This window comes from Plectrocnemia conspersa, unplaced genomic scaffold (genome assembly GCF_051122295.1).
Source record: "Plectrocnemia conspersa isolate PC_06_02 unplaced genomic scaffold, ASM5112229v1 ptg000001l, whole genome shotgun sequence".
Taxonomy (NCBI): Eukaryota; Metazoa; Arthropoda; class Insecta; order Trichoptera; family Polycentropodidae; genus Plectrocnemia; species Plectrocnemia conspersa.
In genome coordinates, this window is record NW_028277165.1 from 22,281,504 (window position 1) to 22,305,215 (window position 23,712).

Here is a 23,712-nt window from a genome sequence, read left to right on the forward strand (position 1 = left end):
TATTCGAGCAATATATATCAAATATAATTTTATACATATTTAAAGTATAATAGCGTTTACCATCGACAGGCCTCAAAAATTTACTCTGGCTGCGGTGTTATTACATATTAATTTCATACGTGTATATTTTAATAAATATTGCACAATATTCTTAAAAAGTACATAATAAAATATTTGTTACAATCTTTACAACATGCGTACAAAAAGAAAACGTTTAGTCAAGGCTAGTCGGATACACGCGTGTGTAACATTTCATTAAAAATAGTTACAGAAGCAAAGATCTCTTTTTGCAATGGTAAAAATTCACCTTTAAATATTAAGTTTCGAGTCAAACTTCAGATACTACTAATTTCACATTGATAAGCATATTTTTTTATAACAATCACTCGTTCTACTCTTTGGTAATGAATGGTAATGATTTTATCTAATCTTGAATGAATTGTTTTTTTTTTATAGCCAACTACGTTTGTTGAATCGCGTGTGATATTAGAAATGTATAAACAATCAAAACATATTAATTAACATCAGACAACTATTCACATACACAATGATAGACTTTGAGGATTTAAAGTACTAAAATAACTAAAAGTACGGTTAATGTTTGTGCTTTGCGAATGTATAGTTAACCTAAAAACAAACCAATTGGTCCTATTGTTATTCATTGATTCATTCATGCAAAACAATGTTAAATTCGTAAACATTTAATTTATCGACAATTATCGTATAGTTATATATTTGTATGTATATATATATTTATTTTTTTACATCTTTGGCTTCGAATTCTGTTATAACAATATTTGAGAAATAAGATTCACGAATGCAAATTTGAACGATTACTTTACAAATCGAATAACAAATGTCAATTAGAACTAACTCTCGTTCGATTCAATAGAAGGGAAAAATCAATTAAAAACAATTTCATCACTTCGCAAGTTTATAATAACCAATTGATAACGAAACAACCATATAAAACATTCAATAACGAAAAGTCTGAAACATTCTCAATTAAAAGTTCTAACATATAGGTAACAAAATTAAATTTACAATAGATTACGTTTCGTAAATATAATATAATAATAAAGTTCACAGGAACCGTTCTATTATGATATATACATGAAAAATTAAGCTTAAGTCGAAACGTTTACGTTTTTATAATAATAATAATAACAATTACCTTCACATTAAGCATAAAATTAAACTCCTTATATTTTTTTACAAGTATATAACTCCAATTATAAATTATTTAAATATAAAAAATAATAATCAAAGTGGTACATTTATAAATAGCGTATATTATTGTTACTTATTCATGAATTAATATTTTTTAAATAATTATATGTTTTTTAGTAGTTTTACAAAAATCACATTTTTTCCACAACTTTTTCTCTTTGATTTAATTAGGAATGACTGTTTTGTTCAAATTTTATACTACTGACTAGAATCAATATCATACATGTCACATTTACTCACTTTTGAATTTTAGTTTTGGGTATATATTTTTCATATGGTGTTACTTAAGTGGACTTATTAAAAAAAAAACTAAAATAGAAATCCAACACTTGCTTCTGATAGGTTGATGAGTTTTACTTTTCTTGTGACATGTCTGTATTTGAAGCAATGCATCTAAATTAAATGGACTTGTCTGATTTTGATTTTAAATAACAAATTCTTGCTGCGGCAACTTTCATGGTTTTGTGCTCCAAGATAAAATAAGGATTTTAATTGGTTATGGATCGTAAATCAATTATGATAGATTTGTATATTAGATTAACAATCACTATTGATGAAGATATTTTTGTATGTATGAACTGAATTTTTGTATAAATTCATTTAAATATAAGTTATAAATATAAGCACAGATTATTGAATTAATTTTAACAAAACATAAAAGAGTTTAAGAATATGTTGGGAAAGATTTAGCAAAATATTGATTCAAATTGTGAATGGAACACGAATATAGCAATTAGCAAAAGAAAGCTATGCTTTATGAGATCATCGTTTCATGATTCTCGGTGAATTGTTTCAATCAAATTATCCAAGCTTACAGTAAGAGATATAAATTTATAAATGCATACATGCTACTTTTAAATGAACCACTTTCTGGCAAAACAACGTCAAAAATTAACAATTATTTACACCAAACAAAAACGATTAAATAAAATATGCTAGAAGAAAAGCTCATTAAGAATCCGTAAACGAAAAAGATTGTATAGAACAACATTAGTAAGGTTAGATAAATTGTATCGTATTGAAAGGCTTTTGCACAAATTGCATTTATCACATAAAACAAATCACATACAATATGCAAATTAAATATAAAAATATTCTTTCATCTCAAAATATGCATTGTTTATTAATATATATATGCTGCTTAGCTCGACCGCGACGGCAACAACCCCGTGAATATCATACATTGGAAGGTATCGTACCTGATTAAATAACTCAAAGTGTGATCAGCACTGAATGAAAGTTCATATTATTAATTACTGAAACTATAAAAATATGCTATTTATCAGAATTGAAATTGAATATACTGTCGTGATAAAGTCCCGGAGCTTAAAAATATGTTCATAATGCTGTATTGATGTAAAAAAATGATAATTATTTAGCAATCTAATAGTAAATAAATAGCATCAATTTTAATATTTATAGCGTATTAAAAAAATAAATATATTAATTTATAAAACAAAATACTTCTACAGTCTATTTATATGTATTTTAATTGATATAAATAACAGTGTAATTTTTGATGGTACATAATTGAATTGGCAAGAAGCTCTTTTATTATTTGTTGGGAGAACTCTCCTTACCACTCTGACTTTATCTATGGACACTTATTGGCTAACTGTATTGATAAACATTCTAGGAAATTATAATTACCACACAAGAGTATTTTTTTTGTTCTTGCTAGTAGCACTAAAATGGTTTTCAGATGAAACAATATTCTCAGATACGATACCTTCCCCTACAAAAAGAGTAATGCGACAAACTGTCGCAACAGCCAACACTTACAATATTGATATATACGCATTAAACATAACTTATCCTTTATATTCTATCGATATATGTTTATATATATATAATATATGTAGTATAATAGTGGACAGCTTCTCGCGCCGCAGCCGAGCCCCGAGCGTTTAATGGCTTAACAAAACGTTTTTAATAAGATGATACCTCACAACAGCCGATGGCTGTTGGGAAAGTCAACATTTCTATTGAGCTTTACACATATGTGTACTACCTGACAAATTTCTATCAACTGATGTGAGGCTTTGTCTTATAAAAATGTTTTGGCTTAATTCGTAGATTCATAATATGATACATTCTAATGAACAATCGAACGCTTCTGTACACACGTAATTTGACTTTTAATTTGTTTAACGAGACACACTATGGTACGAAACTCCGGTACCCGAGGAGGGCCTCCGCCGGCGACATCAAACAATCTTCGATCGCGAATAGGAAGTGTACGCGGGCAGGTGACCGTGATTCATTTCACCAGTTTGCTATTAGTATGCTACACCACTGGAATTGAAAAATGATCACTTTCAAAACGCCACATTTTATTATGAACATGTTTTGTATAGTATCTACTCGGCGGATTATAGACAATAGTTTAAAATTACATTTACAACTGTTCCTATGTTAATCTACATCTACATCAGTACAATATTTTTATTGACTTGCTTTAGTAGTAACAATGTATTAAGTAACTAAATCAAGTATTGCAAATTATTGACTAAAAAGTTTCTGTAAATAAATTATAATTTATAACCATTAATACTCTGTACATATATAAAAAATAAAAACAAAAGACTGTTTCATTAGATTCAAAGTTATTCGTATCATGTTATATCTAGTTTTATAAACCATACTGTTCCTGCTAAGCCTATTACACTGTTGCTATGAACTTTAAATCATTTTGTGTTGTGTTAAGTTGTTCTTTAATTAAAATACTAACTGCAATACTTGATATTATACATTGATACACTTAAACATCAAAACAGTTGGAATAAAAAAAATAATTGACTTTCTTCGTAGCATCTTAGAAATAAGTTATAGTTACCATTGATACCTATAATTCGATGAGTAGATACTGTATGTTTATATCAAAATACAATTCATACAAGCTTCAAAAGTATATCATATTACATGCAAATGTGTACGTGCATATTCAAGCATATTCATATACGCAACGATTTTTATAAATTTATTTTTGATTACATTTTTAGATGTTAAACCCTGATGCGTATATTGAAGTATGCTTACATACCTTTATCACGTTAACCTGTCAGTCTTTTCAGCTATTAACAGCTACAAACAGCTACAATCAAACGAAAAATGTGCTAACAAAGCTACATAATTTTATAACACTCTTAGGCCAGAGAAACACTTCAATATAATACTTTAAAAATAATAATCAATAAATTAATAGCAGTACACAACAATATAAAGATTATTTACAATTATAACATATTAAAGGGTATTATTTTATTCATAATCGATGTATTAGCCTTTAAAGACTAAATTATCTATATCGGGATTAACATGTTAATAAATAAGTAATATAAAACGATTATTTTCTTACAAACATGCCTATAAGCGAGTACTAGTGTATTTTTATAAATATTAATGAGTCCATCTTATTTTAAGGAGTATACATTTAATTAGTTTATCTAACATTTTAAAACATACAATTTAATGGCAGGCCTTTTCCAAAAATATATAAAATACACCATTTGCACAAGATGGGAACAATGAAACAGTACATGTTAAAATTTTTACTTATATTGTGAAAATGTTGTAAAAGGAATGACAATGAACGATACTAGCTGTATATTATTGTAACTTGTAGATATAAGTACTAGAACAGAGTTTCTCAACCCAATTGGAACCAAACTAAACTATTATTTATAATTCAGAAAGAGCTTTAAGAAATCCTGTTATACATATAGTAAACAACAAAGAATTTAAAAAAGATTTGGGTATATTAGGTGGAAAATAAAAAGGAATTCAATCGAGGTTTTGAAGGTTCTGAATAAAATAAACCAAGTTGTGAACTATGTGAAAGGAGGAGACATAGATGCTGTTCACCATTTGCTTCTTTTTCACACAAATGTTCATTAGCTTTCAAGAGGAAATGTAATATATGTAGCTCATAAAATTCTCGGATGCCTTGAAAGCTTTCACGATTAAGCTCAAAACTTGTGAAAGTGAAAGATAAAGGGCAAAAATTATCCAGTCAGTGGTCGTTTTTTAATATTTCCATTTCATTAAGATTCATAGTATTTTCTGGCTGAATTCAAGGGATGTCCCTGCTTAGAATCCACGTCAAAAGCAATAAAACCGTGCTGTCGCAGTGGATACAGTCAGTTATCTAGCGTTCATATTAAGATTTCTATAACTATATAACGATTTACAATAAGTGAGAATCGAATGAAGCATAGCTAAACCGAATTTTGACCAATAGGAGAGTGCAAAAAACAATTATCACTTTTCAGTAGTCAAAAATCAACCACAAAAGCAATAAAACCGTCGCCTTCGCAGTGAGAACGCTCGTTACGAGTGTTCCTACTACGACGACGCCGATACGATTTTATTGCTTTTGAAGTAGATTTTTGACTAGTGAGAACTGGTAATTGTTTTTGATTCCTCGGTTTAAATATACTTGGACCAACACTCTTACATCAGAAGTTCGCAGTATCGTTAAGGATAGCTATAATATTTTTAAAACTTAGTGTAATATCCAAGTGCAGACATCAAACATCCCATGAGAGACGAGTTGGCTTAGTTTGTATTTTACTTAGAAAGTTCTAAAACTATAATTAGTTTCAGAACTTTCATTAAGTTAGGTTTGGGTTTGAACAGCAATTGGACGTTTCGCAACTGTCAAATTGAGTTTCATGGAAATTTTAGAGCAGCATATTAGTGCCTGTCAATTAAATTATTTTTTATATATCTACTGGTGAAAATGTATTTGGATTCGTCTAAAAAGACACATTCACTGTAACATTTATACATCGTAAGTAAAAAATAAGTATGTTAATGTATATATTACTACATATGGAAAAGCTTAAATAATATAATTTTACTAGCATCTGGCAGATAAATTATATTTTCACTGGTAAATATATACTAGACTGTTTTTTTTAGATTTCTTTGAAAGATAACGTGAGAATTTCTGGTTTAGAATCAAGGACGTCGTTTCAGCTTTATCCAGAAGAAGGGGGGGGGGGCAAAAGCAAATGGCCAATCAGTGGTCGTTTTTTTAAATATTTTGCTTTCATTAAAACTCATAGTTTTTCATTAAATGACATGCATTTTCTGACCAAATTCAAGGGGGAGGGTCAAATTTATCTGCCCCCCCCCCCACAAAATGCTTTGCAAGTAATTTTTAATTAACTAGAGTATAGGCAGAAAATAACGTGTGTAGTATTCTTTCAAGCACTACATATCCAAGTATTAGAAAAGAAAAATATTACAGATGTTTTCGAAAAATGTGATTTAAATTAAAGTCCAATGGTGAATACTGAAACTGAATAATAATACATTTTTTAATGTTACATACAAATTCAGATAGACATTTACCAGAGCAAAGTAACGTGTAATATGATTAAGGAATGTAACATTGTGTATTTAAACCAAACTATTAATTCCACTAAGTACTGCTCACAATTGACCATTAAACTGAAAGAAGCCAGAGTTGGCCAATAGAACCGGCATTGTGTTCACCTAATAATGTTTACAGGATGTTTTCGTTCATCCACTATATACTTGTAGTTCAGGCATTGGTTATGCAAACCATCATTTGCTTAGATCATTGAGAACTCTTTTAATTGTGTAAGTTTACTTTATTTGAACTCCTGCCTAAACCGCTTGGATCAGTATACTGCTAACAAGCACCAGATATTTTCCAATAGAGGAATCCTGTTGCTTTCAAGGGGTATTTATTTATTTATTTATTTATTAAAATTATAACCATCGTGACCTGACAGGCAAACCTAATGCGTCACGATAGTCAAAAGTACTAATACATAATAATACATACAAATATAAACAAGACAAAACAACAGACACAAATCACCTCAACAGGTGTGCATTGTCCCATACGAATTGAACCAAAACTCCATAAGTACAAGAGAAAATGTCAATATTACTATGGACAGAATTGAGCAGATATATAGGTTAATGCTAAAACGAATCATATTATGCATGTATTGTATTATTGCTTCCATCTTGTATAATGCACATATTGAAATTTATACTATATGGTGTAATTTTATAAACATTTTTAATTTACACTCTCTTTTCAAAGGGTCTAACTACACAAAACTCATATTAACTAAACGGCACGCACGCATGTGAAGCTTTAGCTTTGATAATGGAAACGTCGAAAGATGATTACAGATGTTATACTCTGCGTATCATATACATTAAGAAGCTAGTTAATATTCCATTATGGCACAATCGAGTTAGTCGTTGCCCTTCGACAACGACACATGCTGATGATGCTCTTGTTTGTGGTGCTGGTGTTGGTGTTCACGAGAACAAGGACTGTCTTCGCGTCCGCTCAATCCTCTCCAAGCTTCCTTACATTCGGACGAAGACCGTTTTGTGTGACCTGAGTATCAGATCGATGGCTATTTCAGATACTTAATTGTAAAACATAATCGTATCGATACTACTATCACCGCCACAGTTTTGCGCTTGCACTACTTACTCATTCGACAACAGATTTGCATTCAATACCACTCTTTGGTGTCATTATAATCTCACCTCTTTCAGACGAATCTCGGCACGCTCTACGCAAAGCACCTTGATCTAAAGAACTCGAAGCCGTCGAGGGACGCGTCGGAGTACCGCCGCCTGATCCCGAGGAAGCTCTTCTGCTGCTGGATCCGCTAGTCTTAGCTCCGCACTGTTACATATAATCCACGTATTATTAAAGTTAGATTCATTTCTGATTGTAACAGATATGTCAAATTTGAAATTAAGTTAATTTAACCCACGTAATACAAGCTCAACATAAATATAGAGACAATATTATTGACAAAGTTACTTTAGTGTTATCAAACTATTAGGTCCATTTATTGATAGTTCGTAATAGGTATGTAGTAGAACCCATGATTTAAATTACTCCTAAATTTTTATAATAACTATAAACTTCTTCTTGTCATGAGATATGTAGTTAAAAACATATTTGACATATCTGCTTCATTTCAACACCGATTATTTCAACATTCATGTGTATCTATAATTCTATTAAACGGTGAAGAAACAAAATGTAAATCAAATAAAAAAAGTGTTGTTCCACTACTGACATGCATTTTGAAAGATCCCCCACTAACTGGATTGGAACAAGACGCAACCGAAGACGAAGAACCATTTTGGTTTTGATTAGAATATCTAGAAGAGTTTCCATTTCCAGCGTCCAATGACTCTCCATTCTATAACAATCGATAATGCTTATTAATAAACTATCTATTTATTATTAAAAAGAGTAAAATACTAACTTGATGAACGCCATCAATAGAAGAATGAGACGTTGGACTTTTCACCTGATCAAACACAGAAGAATCACAACTTCCCAAGTCGGTAGGTTCCAGCTGAATAAAATAAGAAAACATTTAATAAATTTGATTTATAATGAAGTATGTATAGATACAAAGAATTATATAAACTTGTCTCGTAGGAGCTTGGAGCCTATCACAGCTTTCAGTAGATCCGCTACTAATGCTTTCAGTTGTCGAATCAGTCCCGCCTATAAATACAATAAATCCAGTCGGTATATCAATGTTTAAATTTCAAATAAAGTGTATTTACCATGACTGTGACTAGGCGCATGTTTTCTAGGAGCTCTTGGTGATCTTGGGGGAGCAGGTCTAGGTCCGCCGCCTCCGATCGGTCTACACACACAACCTTGAATGTGTTCGCACACTCTTCTAAATCTTCTTATATTGCCTATATCAACAAATATAAATAAACAACATTATTCAATCTATGATTAGAAACCACAAATTAATTTTTCCCTCTTAATACCTGATAGGAGCGTAAACGTGATAGCGTACAGGTATTCTTTGCCATTTTCACCAGCTTGTTTAGTTATAGTCGAAATATCAACCTAAAATATATATCAAAAACATATTATAGTATAAATTCAATCATGTATTTGATGATGATTAATAATAAAAGTACCTGAAAACGAACATGCCTCTGAAACATTGCCGGAGCGGTGGAGCCCCTTTTATATTCTACCCTAAACGACATTGGACTTAAAACGCTGTGTGATAATTCTGCTATCTGGAAAATTATTATTAAAGTTTGTATGCATTATATTTAATATAAATCAATATATATAGTATTATCAATAAATATTAGTACACTTAGAAAAGCGTGTATTAGATCAGCTTTAACGGTTGCCAACGGTTTTCCTTTGACTAGAACTGTAAATGTTTCATCTTTCTCTGTCGCCATTAGAGAACCGAACCACGACTTTTTTGTTAGCTCGGGAGAGGACTCTGGAGTCAAATGCACTTCTTCAGAAGATGCTGCAAATACAAGACAATAATATAGTTAGTAGAATAATCATTTTCACTCAACTCACAATTTTAATGCTATCGAAAAAATATAAACTCTAATACAAAATAATTGTAACAGATACAGTAGCTGTTGAAAATTATATAAAACATAAATAATGTAGTCTTCAAAATTTGTAGCACTTAGTTGCAATTCATACTCTAATTAACCAATACACTTTTTATTAATAATTTGATTTACCTGTTGTTTAGTAAAAAAAAATCGTGTATTGTAATTTAAATAGCTGATATTTAATTTATATTTTATTATATAGTCCAGATCAGAAACTTTAAGAAAATGACAATGACTATGTCTTGATGAAGGACGTCTTCAGAGCTAGTGGCAAGAGAAGTACTATCTATTTTATCATAAACAGTGAGCAGGAGGGTCAATAAAATGGATTACATATGATTACCACTACATTAGAATTGACTATCTTACTGAGAACGGACACTTAAAAATTACATTCAAGTCATTTTTAAGATTAATAATTTAGTTTTTCATTATGGTTAAATTCATGAGTACATTTTTAAGTTTTTGACCTTTCATGCTCGGAGAGTCAAAGAAAAAGAACTTGCCGTATTATAATTTGAGGTCGAATTGACGGTAGGAATCATATTCATGCATTACTACCCTGAAAGTGTTATTTAAATCTATGTGTTTAAATTCACTCTATGGATTTTTCTTATAAATAATATATCTACAAAAAAAATTCATGAGAAATCAGTGATTGGGTTGCTGTGAAGGAGTTTTGTATTAGCCTACAGAGAAAATGTGTGGTCTATTGTAAGAAAAAATATAACAAAACAAATCTGTAAATACCAAGTTTTTATAAAGCTCCATATAAAATTGTAGTAGTAATTTTACAAGTTGAAAGTATGCCGAAAAATGTTACAAAAAATTAAAAGAAAATGATAATGGAGTTTGTTTCAAAAAAGTATATGAAATTAAAAAAAAATGTTTGTACATGCTAACTAACGATACTATCTTATGTTTGATTTGAAAATCACTTTACATACCCTGCATTTTTCTTCTGTGAAACCTTGGAGATCCAAGAAATGAATTTTTTATTGTCGTCAATCGAGCCCTCCAATGCGGTGGAGTCGGAGAAGCCGGAGGAGTTAATACCATTCCTGAAAATTAAACCCAACCCATTATCAATATTGTTCAAATAGCTTCGCACACGGCACATTAGGTAAATACCAGTCAACGTGCCAAGGTTTCCGAACATTCCACTGGATCCACTCGACTGCGTAGTGTTTCCAGGGAGCGAGCATCTCTCTCTTCCTTCTGCCATTAAATATATATATTAGCAAAACGTGCTTAGCAATAAATACTATAAACGAGGTGATTACCTCTAGAAGACATTTCGTTCCCACCTAAGGATGTGGGACTGGCTCCTCCAGATCTCATACTGCTGCCACTTGCCGACGAGTTTCGACCTTCTCCAGAGTTTCCTTTGTTGGATGGCATCAAATGAGAGTCGTTGATGATTATAACTCCTTCGCTAGGGTCTCCAGCTAGGATAAAATAAATTGTGAAAGACATCGCTCACTATACAAACTATATTCAAGTATCTACTCACTGATATTGAGACTTATCGTTGGTCCTGTAGAGTTGGCTCTCTGGTGATGGTGCGTGTGAGAGGATGGGTGCTCTCTTGGAGTGCCACTTGGGCTTTGGCCAGCTGATAAGGAAGTAAATGTTATTTAAGGATAACAGTACTTATAAACATAATTAATATTGTTAGGTACCGTGAGTCTGAGGGGACATTGGAGATGGTGGTGTGCCTCCCAGTGATGATACACGATGTGAGTGTCCGTGACCTTAAATTATTATTTTTTATATAAAGCAATTGATAATTTTATAATATACAAAAGCAAAAACAGCAATTAAAAACGACCACATTAAAAGTTTTTTTAAGGGGGAATTTAAAAAACGTGTTAATAGTTAAAGCACAGCTTTCACGAAATAACAACATATGATCTATTACCTATTAATTTGATTCCATACAATGGGTGTTTTATTACCCTCAGATAAAATTAGAATAGTAATAAACATAAAGCTTTAATTTTTATAAGCTTCCTAATTCTGAATAATTTATTAAAATATTTGCATTTTATTTATAAATAAATATACCTTAGTTTTCTTTACAAAACTTACTTACATTAAAAATAAATTAGCAGATCACTTAGAATAGATTAGTCAAAATAGAATTAATGATGTATTAAAACTTAACTGTATGTATATATTAAAATAAAAATAAAGTGTTAGAGCATTATAATAAACTATAAATTAAAATACTTAAAACGATAAATTAAGTGATAGTTTGAGTACATTTCAATGGAGAACTGGAACCATTGCTATGTAGTAATGTAGGCTTTGGCATTTTGTGCTTGTATTTAAGTTTATTGTTGTTTTTATCGTAGTCGAGATTAGTGGGTTACTGTGGTTCGCGAGGTATTTTTATAATGGTTTCTGTAATGAAAACGGTGTATTATATGCATATTATTTTTATAGCTTTATTTTAAATGACTTTTAATTTAGAAAAAATAGAATTGCTGATGTTACTCCACATCGGGCAGACATATGTATAGTCCATCCAAGATGTTAACGCTCATCATCGTTGTGTTGGAAACAAGGGTGCGTGTACGCATGCATGCATACATATATAATTTTCTGCGAATTTGTTTACACCGATAGGAGAACGTTACCAATACTAAATGAGGGCTTTTTTAAGGGTAGGGTGACCATACGTTGAAAATTGAATTAAAAATTATAATGTGTTATATTTTTATTATAGATTATTGTCGTGTAATATTATATTGGTATTTTAAAAAAATATTATATTGAACAGATATTCAACCTGGAGAGTGGTTCCAAAACTGCTATCATGTTTTTGAGTTAAATATGTATATAAATAAATAAAATAAGTAAGAAAGTGATATTTTACATTATCTTTAACAAATTAAATTAAAATAGGAAAAAGTAATTAAACGTTTAATTTCACATGGTCACCCTATTATATTCTCTCGCCAATACTGTAGCAATGAGCGTTCATATCTTGGACGGACGGATACACCTCCTCAAACCTGAATTTTTTTCGTAGAAAATTTTTTGTGGTAATTTTTTTGTTTAGTACATTAAAAATATTTTTTTGTATTTAGAAATAATATTTTAAAATACAGTGTACATTGTACACTGATATGTACAATAGGTCCCGGTGAAAATAAATCGAAAATAGCTTAAAAACAAGCAATAAATTATTGTACATTGCAAAGTGCACTGGGTCAGAAGAGGTAAAAAATTGCATAATTAATAAAGATTCAATTTTTATTTTTTATAGTTAGCGCGATATTTCTATTAAATATCGGTCTAAAGGGTATAATAGCGGCAAGCCATTTAGCTTAAACTAACAAGTAAGCTCTTGGCAAATCTGCGATTGGAATTATTACCACGTTCTCTTCACACCACTTATTGAGAGATTATAATGCAGAAGAAGCATGTTTAATCTTTGAACGGAGTAAAATATCAATTTATGAGAGAAACATATCTAAAAATTGCTTGTTTCTCATGCACTAAAAAGCAAAAAATATTAATAAAGAAAATATAGGTGAACGTATAAATGTGTAAATATTTCTTGTAATAATATCATATATGTGTTAAAAGTAAAGAAAATGATGTGATTTTTATTTCGGTCCAATATCACGAGGTATACAACTAAAAAACATTTATGGAATACTTATTGACAAAAATATTAGAATTTTAATTAGTATATATTACTCACAGGAATCCTTAGCAATGTAATGTAATAAAAATGTTTATCATTTCGTGACACTTTTTCCCGAAACATAAAAAAACTAAAAACCATTCAGTATTAAAAGTCGTTTTGTTGAGAGTGCGTGCGGACATAGCTGTGTTTTGTTTCATTATTAAATTGCCATTTTGCTTATCTTTAATAAAAAAAGAAAATGGGAATATTGCTATGGCAATATTCCCCTAAAAGTTACTTACGCCTACCTTGGTGCGAAAAATGAAGTGGACTGGATGCACTCGATCGCGCTGGACTTGCAGAATTGGAATGGGTGGTTGTGGACGGCGACCTTCTGCCTTCTCCGGTACTCCTTCTGCCACTTCCGGGTTGACGACATGATAACATACTGAAAAATATGATATTATATTTATTAATCTAATCCTCCGTACAGTAAACTACTTAGACAAATTAAGCCCGGTCAAATCAATTATCTTTTCAGTTTCAAAAACAAAGAATCATATAAATTTTGATGTTCAGCTTTAATTGTTTTCCTAAAAAAACATGTAGTTGTATTCACTTTTATTGCTAAATGCGTAGTGCACGAAATTAAGAACGCTAAGCGCGAAATTATGAGCTCAACGCGCGAGATTATGAGCTTATTTGCACGAAATCGGTGCGAGTGATAACGAGCAATAATAGCTATTACATTTTAATGATATTTTGCATCAAGAATAACGCTTTCTTGAGGGGGCTCGCGCTTGGCGAATTTTTGGAGTATTGGTCTTATCTTAACAGCTATTATAAATAACTTAAATATTATTATGCATTCGATGTTAGGTTGAAACAATTCCATTGTAATTAACACGCTGTATTGCATATTTAGACTAAGTTGAAAAAATATCAAAGAGGAGTAAATAAAATTCGGACCACAACAGTCTCTAGCTAATGCGTCTTTCTGCCGGTTACTATGTAGATATACTCACTTGAACTGTTGCCTTCTGGGCGTGAGAGGAGATCCTTCACTGATTTGACCAAATTGCACAGACGACTGTCCGTTCAACTGAAATATTTTATATGCCATGAATTTATAAATTTCCGAATAGATTATATAGCATTAAAATCAATTCATACTTTGCATGTATCTATCCTCTTCCTGGGCGGATCTCCGCTGTCTACAGCTCTACTCCTCAACAGAGAATCGGTATCATCTTCAAAAGCTGGTCGTCTCCTCTTCCTCTCCAAGAGCAAGAAATATATCACCTTTTCCGTATTGTGACTGAATAAATACACAATTATCAGTAAAAGTAAATCGATCGAAAATAGATTTATATTAAATCATTTTACCTTGAACTAAGTAATTCCTGTATTAATTTTTCTCTATGTTTAAAGCATCCCAAACTCGAAATCGCCTGAAAATAGTATCAAAAAATAATAACGAGCCGTTAATAACCTAATGACAAATTTTACGTATGTGTCATAAAGTGTAGAGTAATATTTTACCTGTAAGACATCAGGATCCATCGCTTCAACAGATGGTATGATGTGAGTTTGCACCACTTCCATCATGGGAAGCTCTAATTCGAGTTCTCCCTTGCCTCCGGCCGTTACCCAAGGATGCCTGTTTATGTCTGCCAGCTGTTGCCAAGAACCAGAGTATTATTATAAAGTAAATAATCCAGGGTTTTGATTATAGTATGCTCACTCACAGTTAGTCTTTTGTCGGGGTTGACCTCGATCATGCCGCGCAACAAAGCCTGACAATCAGGAGGCACGAAATGAGGTATGTGAAACACTCCTCGTTTGACCTTTTCTAACAATTGCCTGAGATTATCATCATCGAAAGGCAAAGCTCCAACTAAAAGCGCGTATAGTATGACACCGCAAGACCACACGTCTGCCCGGCGACCGTCATACTTTTCACCCTGAAAAATATAGTAATAAGATAAGTTGCTACTAATATACAATTGCTGTATCATATCATCGAAATTAATTCAAATGATATGCTGACTTTTCATCAAAGTTTGTCTTAAACGAACAAAGCTTTCGAATGCTTTATATAGGATGATCCAAGTCGAGTTTTCTATGTTGGCAGCACTGTAAATCAGACAGCTGTCAATAATTACGCGTGTTCAAAGTGTCAAAGGTTAGTTTGCAACAACACATTTTCGAAATGGATCGCTTAATAAAGTATTTTTTAATTATCGAAAAATTGTTGTTTTTAACTTCACTGTAAAATTTGTATTTTGTGACAGGTCTATAAAAACAAGTCTTAAATCATCATGTATGAATTACAATGTTTATGACAGAATGTTAATAATACATTCTATAACATACCCTGATTACTTCGGGGCATGCGTAATGAGGAGATCCACAAGAAGTTTCCAGCAAGCAGCCAGCAGGTTGAAGAGAAGCCATTCCGAAATCGGCAACTTTAATATTATTCCTTTCGTCTAACAGCAAATTTTCCGGTTTGAGATCTCGATGGCTGAAAGCATAAACAAAACGTGTTAATTTCTCAGATTAAACCCTCGTAAGTTCACAGCGTAAGAAGATCACACACAATTTAAACCCATGTACAAAATAACAGAATTATGTTACTTTTGGTAATGTCTTTACTTAACCATTGAGGCCTTTTCTTTTACCGTTATTTTCTTTTTCGTATTTAATTAAAAGGACACTTTAATCCAATTCCGATTATCTTTTATAATAAAAAGCATGTTAAGGATTCGAAAGTACTTACAATTACACTTTTATTTAGGTCATGTCTAAAATATAAACTAAGCCAACTCATTTCTCAGGGGAAAATAAGCGGAAGAAGAAGTACAGATGGACGACACATCTCGTATATTGCTTCATAATTATAAGTGAGATATAAAGCATACAGTGTCTTCGAGCTTTTCGTATTAAGAAGCTCGAAGGCACTGTATGCTTTATATAATCACTTATTGCACAATACTCCTGAGTCCGGTGATCAAATGATGCAACAGTTAACAACTAGTTACGAGGGTAAGTCAATAAGTTTTTATAAAATGTAAGAAGTAGCGCTAGTAGTGTCAAAACAAATTTGTTTCTGAAAAGTATCATCTGTCAATAGACTGCTGTCAAATTGTCAGCCATTTCCATCGCGTCCTTTCATTTTTACAAACAATTGAAACAAATAACCTTTGTTATTTTTGAACAATGGAAATAAACGAGTTTTGTGTAGTACTTTCCAATTTCATTTGAAAAGCAAAACACCGAAAGAAATCAAAGTTGGACGAAGTTCATGGCACATCTGCACCAGCGTTTAAAATTAGGTGAATGCGTTTCAATTTGATGAACATCGTTCGGGACATTCGCTTGAGGTGACTACGCCAGAAACGATCGACAAAATCAAAGTGCGCGAACTTGCTGTGGCCATAGCCATATCACATGACTCATTGGTTTCAATTTTGTACGAAAAATTGGGTATGAAAAAGATATCAGCAAGATGCTTGCTCACAGTGCAGAATATCATGCAATTGTGTGGTCGATTCAATGTCTGCTTTGGCGCTTTTACGTGGCAATCCTAACGAGTTTCTGCGTCGATACATAACCGTTGATTAAATGTGGATTCACCACTACACTCCAAAGACAAAGGAACAGTTGAAACAGTGGGCTACAAAGAAGGCGAAAACGACGAAATCGGCCGGCAAAGTGATGGGCACAGTTTTTTGGGATGCACGCGGAATCATCCATATACGCTCGTTACCGACCGTTCCCACTGTGACGGCGCCGACACGATTTTATTGCTTTTGACTTCTGAGAGCTGATAATTGTTTTTGCACCCTCCTATTGAGCAAAATTCGATTTCATAGTAATATCGATAAAAATATGATCATATTTTTATCGTATATATCATATTTTTAAAACAGTATAATATTGAAGTGCAGACAAACTATGGATATGTGTGAGATGCGACGTCTGTCTGTAATTCTTCTTCCGCTTAATTTCCCCTGAGAGATCAGTTGGCTTAGTTTGATTTTAGACTTGACCTAATGAAAGTTCTAAAACTATAATTAGTCTAAGAACTTCATTGGGTTAGGTTTGGATTTGAACAGCAAATGTTTCGCAACTGTCAAATTGACTTTCATAGGCATTTTAGAGCAGCATATAATCAGTTAATTCATATTTTCGCTAAGAGAAATATATCTACCGGTGAAAATGTATTTGGACTTTTACACATCGCACGTAAATAAATACTATATATGGATAAGTTGAAATCATTAAATTTTACTAGCACCTATCAGATAAATTATATTTTCACTAGTAAATATATATATATATATATATATATATATATATATATATATATATATATATATATATATATATATATATATATATATATATATATATATATATATATATATATATATATATATATATATATATATATATATATATATATATATATATATATATATATATATATATATATATATATATATATATATATATATATATATATATATATATATATATATATATATATATATATATATATATATATATATATATATATATATATATATATATATATATATATATATATATATATATATATATATATATATATATATATATATATATATATATATATATATATATATATATATATATATATATATATATATATATATATATATATATATATATATATATATATATATATATATATATATATATATATATATATATATATATATATATATATATATATATATATATATATATATATATATATATATATATATATATATATATATATATATATATATATATATATATATATATATATATATATATATATATATATATATATATATATATATATATATATATATATATATATATATATATATATATATATATATATATATATATATATATATATATATATATATATATATATATATATATATATATATATATATATATATATATATATATATATATATATATATATATATATATATATATATATATATATATATATATATATATATATATATATATATATATATATATATATATATATATATATATATATATATATATATATATATATATATATATATATATATATATATATATATATATATATATATATATATATATATATATATATATATATATATATATATATATATATATATATATATATATATATATATATATATATATATATATATATATATATATATATATATATATATATATATATATATATATATATATATATATATATATATATATATATATATATATATATATATATATATATATATATATATATATATATATATATATATATATATATATATATATATATATATATATATATATATATATATATATATATATATATATATATATATATATATATATATATATATATATATATATATATATATATATATATATATATATATATATATATATATATATATATATATATATATATATATATATATATATATATATATATATATATATATATATATATATATATATATATATATATATATATATATATATATATATACTGGAGAAAATGTATTCCGATATGATTTCACTGAAATGACATATTTTCGGGATAGATTCGAGACTTTTTAAAAAAAAATTACCCGAGAATTTCTGGTTTAAAATCAAGGACGCCATCTTAGGTCTTTCAGGGGGAGGGGCAAAAGTTCGCCAGTCAGTAGTCATTTTTTTAATATTTTGATTTGATCAAGAGTCATAGTATTTTATTAAATGATATCCTATTTTCTAGCCAAATTCGAGAGGGGCAAATGTCTCTACCTACTCCACCCCCCCCTCCATTAAATGACATATTTATTGACTACATGGAAAAGGGGTGAACGGTAAGTGGAGAGTATTATGTGTTATTATTGGACCGCTTAAGTGAAAAAATCAAGAAAATATACCCACATTTGGCCAAGAAAAAGTGCTTTTCCATTAAGACGATACACGGGTACACACTTGTGCATTTTCAAAGGAGTAAATACATTAATTATGCTTCGAATTTTTGACTACACTATTCATTACATTTGCCCCCCAGCGAATTTTTCCTGTTTCCAAACATGAATAAATGGCTCGCCGGAAAAAGATTCACTTCGAATGAGGAGGTCATCTCCGACACAGAAGCCTATTTTGAGGGCCTTCCGGAATCGGCTATGTTTAGCAATAAAAGTGAATCAACCCAAAAAATGTATTTTTTCTATTGTTTTGTGAGGACTTATTGACCTACCCTCGTAGAGCTCATTTGCTACTTTACAAATCTTGTTGCAAGATCCATTTATTGTGCACCGTCCAATATTCTAATACGGTTCCTAGGTTTAGTGATCGTAACTAATCGTAATCTATAACTATGAACGAGTCCTACGCATTTCAATGGGTACTTTATCACCTTAAGACGCCCAGACTGTTTTTTTGTACACGTATATAAATAAATTTGTATAATCCATTGTAAGACAATTTAAAAAGAAACCTTGAGAGACCCCAATCCAATTTTCACTTACTACGCTGTGAACACTACTTCCGACGTTCTTTTAATTACTTAAATTTGCATTTTGTTTTATATTTATGTATAAATTATCTTACCATATAGAATGACTATGGCAAAAATCTAAAGCGGATATGATCTGTCGAAAAAAGCGGCGCGCTTCCTTCGGCGTAAGGCGACCTTTCTTAACTAAATAATCGAATAGTTCACCACCAGAAACGTGCTCCAGGACTAAATATCTATAAAAAATACAATTAATTTATTAGCGTGCTAGGAAGCAATAAACGGTTATAACAGTAACTCACAGATATTTATTGTTCTCGTAAACGTCGGACAAGCCGAGGACGTGGGGATGGTCAATTAGTTTCATGATGGCGATTTCCCTTTCGACCTGTTGTTAACAATAATTTATATTATTTTTATAAATAATAATCAATAAATAATAAAGTGTGATATGTATACCTTCATCAGAACTGATTCGCTAAGTTTTTCCCTATTGATAATTTTTATAGCCACTTTTTTGCCTAGCACACAATGGACGCCTAATTTAACTAATCCTGAAATCATAAAATAAGTTTTTAATAGATAGAGAATTACAACAACTCAATGTTTGCATTGTGTTATATAAAGACGCCCTATAAGTGTGTATGTGTATTGTTGAGAAATCCAATTATTATATTTGTATAATTAACATTTAAAGGTCTGAAAGAAAGAGTTATGATAAAAAGAGCCCCGCCTACTGCGCATATAGCATATAAGTTACGTTATGGCCAAATGCCAATAAAATAAATAATATTATCTATATTGAATAAATAATATTCGCATTTATGAGCACTGCTTTTATATATATATATATATAATATATTGGATACATTTTTTTATATAATAGTAGCATTGAATAAACATAATCACAATAAACCTTTGTAGAATACATAGCTCTAATGTTAATCACAATAATAAAATTTAATAATGATATGAATTAACATGAATAAAAAAACAATCCTCACCGGTTTGCCCTTTCCCAAGGGTCTTCTCGAGCCTGTAAGGCCCAACGTACTGTTGGCCTTCGCTCGTACAGTTTTCCTTCTGCATTTTTTCTTTTTGTTCCAGCACGTTGTTTATTAAATTATCTACTTCCTTATACACGACACTCAACCACCGACACACATAAAACGGGAAACAATCGAACACCAAAAAAACAATTTTCTTTTCTCTTAATTTTTCAATGATTTCAACAATTTAATTAAAAATTAAAAATCAAACAATTATTATTAATTGTTCTTTATTATTGAGTCTTTTTTAATGGGACATTTTCACCTGCAGATGGCCATTTTCACAGACCATCTGTCCACTTCGCAGAGGATTCTTTCGGCGCCCTCGTTCGATTCCATGCCGGTCGATAATCTTCTTAATCTCCTTTTAATCATTTTTATATGCGTAAAAGAGAAACTGATGCGTTAATTTAACATCTTCTACCACTTTTCACAGCACCATTTCCTTATCGAGAACCATGACCGCACTATCTGGGGGTGGGGTAATTTATAAATACATTAAAAATACATCATTTATATACGCTTATACGCATATAAAATATATATTTTGTACTAGTGTGGGCGAAATTAGAAAATATATATGTGTATCGAGCGTTGCACGTCAGCCCCCCTTCGCGTAAGGATTTTCACGAAAATTTTCCGCCACGAACCCGACGTTTTATAAACGCGTTTTTTAACGAATTAAACGTTATTTGTTGTAGGCTAAAAGCCGCAGTGGCACAAGTACAATGTTACGTGTATAAACACATGTTTAAGGGTGAAAATCAATACGACGGGGTTGAGGAATGGCGACTGAGCGGAGGGAGGTCGCAGGGGGGTGGCTTCCACCCCCGACGAAGTTGCCACTGTTCGAAATTTGTGGATGGATTTTACCAGGCATTTATTGGTTTTTATGGAGTACTGCATTATCATATTATTCAGAAATCAAAGAAAAATATCAACAAATCTAGTTATACATAATTAAATAATATTTTATTACTCATGAATCCAAAAATATCACCCCCTGAATTTGTTCATAATAAATACATTATTATCATAATAAATGATTCAATAAATGAATATTAAAACAATACAAAAATGAGATTTGTGTGAATTTAGCGGTGCGCGCGTTTATTTGTATAGATACTAATTAATTGAAATTCGAATAGGTTGCACTCTTGGAATTTCAGTAACTGCTTAGCTGGATCTGGTCCTGATAGATAGCGGCTGTTTTCTGGGTCTTCTAAATGTCGCTTCGGTCGATATTCGGCGTAGCTCCGCTTGGGGCTGGAAGCGATGTAATGGAAATGTTAATTTAAGTGTGTTCAATAATTATGTGTTTGTGCTTAAATAGCCTTTTAGAATTAGAGGAAGACCACCCTTCCAATTCACGATCATCTGGCCAATACGGATTATAGATTGTAGACAATTTAAGTAAGAAGAAATCGTCTAAACGTGGACGTGGATTTTTACTTTGTTTCTTGCGCTCTTCTATTGGTCAAAATTCGGCTTAGATATGCTTCATTCGATTCGATATATTTTTAGTAGTAGGACTTTTTATTTTATTGTAAATATTTTTTCTAAAAATAGAAGACAGATTTGAAAAGTATTCAGATTGATATGTAAGGATTAAGAGATACTAACTCTAAGAATGAACAATACATTATCACTTATTTTTAACTTAAAACCCCAAATATAGTGAAATTTTATTTTAAAAACAATTAAATTACTCTAAATATGAATATTGCTAATTATATGTTTATTTAATGCTTTCAATTTACTTGCCTACCATATGTAATAAGTGACAGCAGATACAGATGAAATTGGAGATAAACAAATATAAATAACAAATGAACTTTATTATATAAAAAAACAATTCACTGTATGCCAACACTGAGCAGCAAACAAAACACGCATTATTAGCAGTTAAATACATTGAGTAGATATTTTTAATATTATAAAACTAATTTGTAAAGGATAATTATAATATTTCGCATAAAATATTTTTTCAGAAAACATGTCTCGACGGTGGCTATTTTTTTATATTTATCTGTAATATATAAAGGGTTAAATATCGTTTTAAGTGTCGCAATGGCCCTCTAGAGCAGTGCTCTTTAACCTTTTTAGTTCCGCGGCCCGGCGAAAATGGGAAAAATATTTCGTGGACCGGCGTCAACCCAGAATAAAAACCAATGTTGGATATAATATTATTTATTTAATCTAATGATATAAAATTACAATTTTTTGTTAGTGCGACATCTGCTGCTGCTTTTTTGCAAGCAAATTTTTTATAATTTCTTGCGGACCGGCGCCGGTCCGCGGACCACCAAATTGAATAACACTGCTCTAGAGCGTTCCAAAATGTGTTTATTAAATTTAGGTTTATATTTCCAAATTTAAGCCGAGGTATTTAACACTATATGTCCATTCTACTTTATTGTTCCGATTATTCGACTCAGAATTCTATTAAGTGGATAGAAAATAATCGGGGTATAATACTTTCAAATTAAAATACGTTTTTATTTTAAATTTATTTATTTCAGTAGTGTTCTAAAACAGCTACTTAGAAATTGGAAACCAAAATCTGTAAGAAATAGTCGAAAAGCTTTTTTAATCATCAGAGTATAGGTAATATTTCACAACTCAACTCTAACTTATGGAAAGTTAATAGTGGGATGTGTGTCGTGCAAAATAATTAGACCTGTTGACTAACCAGTCCAGAAATCAGGCGTTGCAGCTCTTGTTAAATTTTGTCAATTTCTCTCAGCTGTTATGTTTTTGCCATGTTTGTAAAATTATAGTGTATTATACCAAGTGGTGTAATA

At 30.3% G+C, this 23,712-nt stretch overlaps 1 protein-coding gene across 1 annotated transcript; it reads right to left on the reverse strand.

Annotated features, from left to right (window-relative positions):
* Positions 1–7,277: 7,277 nt before the first annotated feature.
* sff (BRSK family serine/threonine-protein kinase sugar-free frosting) lies at positions 7,278–21,749 on the reverse strand. The gene is made up of 25 exons (XM_088181383.1): positions 20,864–21,749; positions 20,319–20,413; positions 20,162–20,247; positions 19,955–20,095; positions 15,665–15,815; positions 15,037–15,252; positions 14,831–14,965; positions 14,675–14,739; positions 14,462–14,606; positions 14,314–14,390; positions 13,591–13,736; positions 11,331–11,402; positions 11,162–11,275; positions 10,932–11,096; positions 10,780–10,866; positions 10,596–10,709; positions 9,382–9,548; positions 9,196–9,300; positions 9,040–9,121; positions 8,824–8,961; positions 8,682–8,761; positions 8,514–8,606; positions 8,322–8,447; positions 7,777–7,918; positions 7,278–7,621 (listed from the first exon to the last, which is right to left on the reverse strand). The coding sequence occupies exons 1-25, from the start codon at positions 20,946–20,948 to the stop codon at positions 7,473–7,475; spliced, it is 2,976 nt and encodes a 991-aa protein (XP_088037509.1). The 5' UTR covers positions 20,949–21,749; the 3' UTR covers positions 7,278–7,472.
* Between the last annotated feature and the right edge of the window lie 1,963 nt (positions 21,750–23,712).

Coding starts and splice junctions, on each gene's coding strand:
- sff (XM_088181383.1), bottom strand. CDS start 20,948: ATGCAGAAGGAAAACTGTACGAGCGAAGGCCAACAGTACGTTGGGCCT. Junction 14,391..14,461: donor AGAGGATAGATACATGCAAA/GTATGAATTGAT, acceptor AAAATATTTCAG/TTGAACGGACAGTCGTCTGT. Junction 10,867..10,931: donor GAACGAAATGTCTTCTAGAG/GTAATCACCTCG, acceptor ATTTAATGGCAG/AAGGAAGAGAGAGATGCTCG.